Source organism: Ipomoea nil, unplaced genomic scaffold, assembly GCF_001879475.1.
Source record: "Ipomoea nil cultivar Tokyo-kokei standard unplaced genomic scaffold, Asagao_1.1 scaffold2827, whole genome shotgun sequence".
In the NCBI taxonomy this organism is placed as follows: Eukaryota; Viridiplantae; Streptophyta; class Magnoliopsida; order Solanales; family Convolvulaceae; genus Ipomoea; species Ipomoea nil.
The window spans coordinates 120,548-122,416 of NW_017619255.1; the positions used below are offsets into that span (position 1 = coordinate 120,548).

Sequence of the window (1,869 nt, forward strand, 5' to 3'; positions counted from 1 at the left end):
GCGACACGATCGCGATCCCGATCTTGATCTTCTCCCAATTACGACGCGATCACGAACGAGGTCTTGATCTCTCTCTCTCTCAGCGCTTAAAAGTTAGACAAAATAAAACAACTTATATACATGCACGTCCCCATCCAATGAAATTACTTAAACGCCCCCACTTACCAAAAGCGCGAAAAACTTTACTTAATTCTAATAATGTGCCGTTGCCGTTAGATTAGGATTGATCAACGACTGGGATATAACCTCACCGCCTCACCTAAGAGCACAGCCGCATATGAGCATCTACCTATATATATATATATATATATATATATATATATATATATATATATATATATATATATATATATATATATATATAATAAAAGGGAAATGCTAGTACTTAGAAATTTCATATTATAAAAATATAATAATAAAGCGATATCTGCATGCTCAATCAATTATACAATTAAAATTATGTAAATATCTTTTTCTATTTTAGGAATAAAGTAATAGAAATTCCCTTAAAATATAGACTGGAATATAATGCGTATTTATTTTTAAAACGAACATTTTAAGCAAAAAATTACTTTCAATCTTTACTTATCTCCAAATATAGTAACAGATATAACTAATAAATCATGTAATTTATACTGAGGATATATGATAAATTCGTAAATGCATAATAACATTAAAAGCGAAGTAAGTCCTATTATATAGTATATAATATATATAATAATATTTAATACGAAATTTTAACCCCAAAAAAAAAAGAAAAAAAATTAGAGCGGTTTTCAAATTTCAACTTTACTCATCCTACTATAAATGGTACGCTTATGCTTCTAGCTTTCAGTATCATATCATTTCTGTCTCGATCTCCGGTGATGGCGACAGTAAACTACCGACCACCCTCGATCAGATTTTCGTTTCAGTCGACGTTGCGTTCAGGGACGGATACGAGATCGATGGTAATAGAAATTGTTTTGAAACACAATCGCACGATTTTCTTGAGAGATCGGCGGCGGGGTGTGATTGTTGATTCCTATGAGAGAAACACCGATTCGAGCGTTTCTTTTGATTTGCCCTTGGATTCTGTTGTTGGGTTGTCCTATTTCAACTTCAGGCCTTTCAGGGCCCAAGTTTTTGAGCGGATGCCGGGATTGGCTCCCTCCATAGCCAGCGAGCTTTCCCGACAAATGTTCCAGTACGCGCGACGAGTTTCACTTGTCCGTCTGGGCCTCAACGACGAGAACGGTATACTGGTGGTCATGGCTCGCGTGGAGATTGACGAGGAGGAGGAGAGTGATGGGTGGTCGTCCTCGAACCCGCCAAGGGGTTTGAGTTTGGATGAGATTAACGGGTTGAAGCAAGAAGCGTTCAAGAGTAGTGGTGCAGAAGAGGAATCATTATCCTGTTCCATTTGCTGGGAAGAGTTTTCGGTGGGAGTGAATATTATGCCATTGCCATGTTCTCACACCTTTCACCATAGTTGCATTGCTACCTGGCTTGAGAAACAGGCAACCTGCCCGCTTTGCCGATTCCATATCACATAACCATAGCTCAGAATGGGAAGGTTTTTACTTGAAAAAAACGATCCGAGAATTTCAAAGATGTATAAGTTCTGTACTGTCAACATCATTAAGGTTAATTATCAAAATTTAGAATTAGTAATGGGACAATGTTTGGTCAATTATGATAAAATTAATAGTTACTTTTACATGTAAAATCATAATGATTTGTACTATGGTTTATTAATATAATTGTTTTAATAACATTATTAATTTAATTTGTAATTTCCTCTTAAGAATATAATCGATGAAGCGAATTTTGTAATTGATGTGCATGCAAGAATTTTAATGATCACATATTAAAATTTAAAATCATATA

General features: G+C 35.2%; 1 protein-coding gene across 1 annotated transcript; it reads left to right on the forward strand.

Annotated features, from left to right (window-relative positions):
• Positions 1-947: 947 nt before the first annotated feature.
• LOC109159381 (probable E3 ubiquitin-protein ligase RHY1A) lies at positions 948-1,535 on the forward strand. The gene has a single exon (XM_019307497.1). It carries the CDS (start codon positions 948-950, stop codon positions 1,533-1,535), a length of 588 nt encoding a protein of 195 aa, XP_019163042.1.
• Positions 1,536-1,869: the final 334 nt, after the last annotated feature.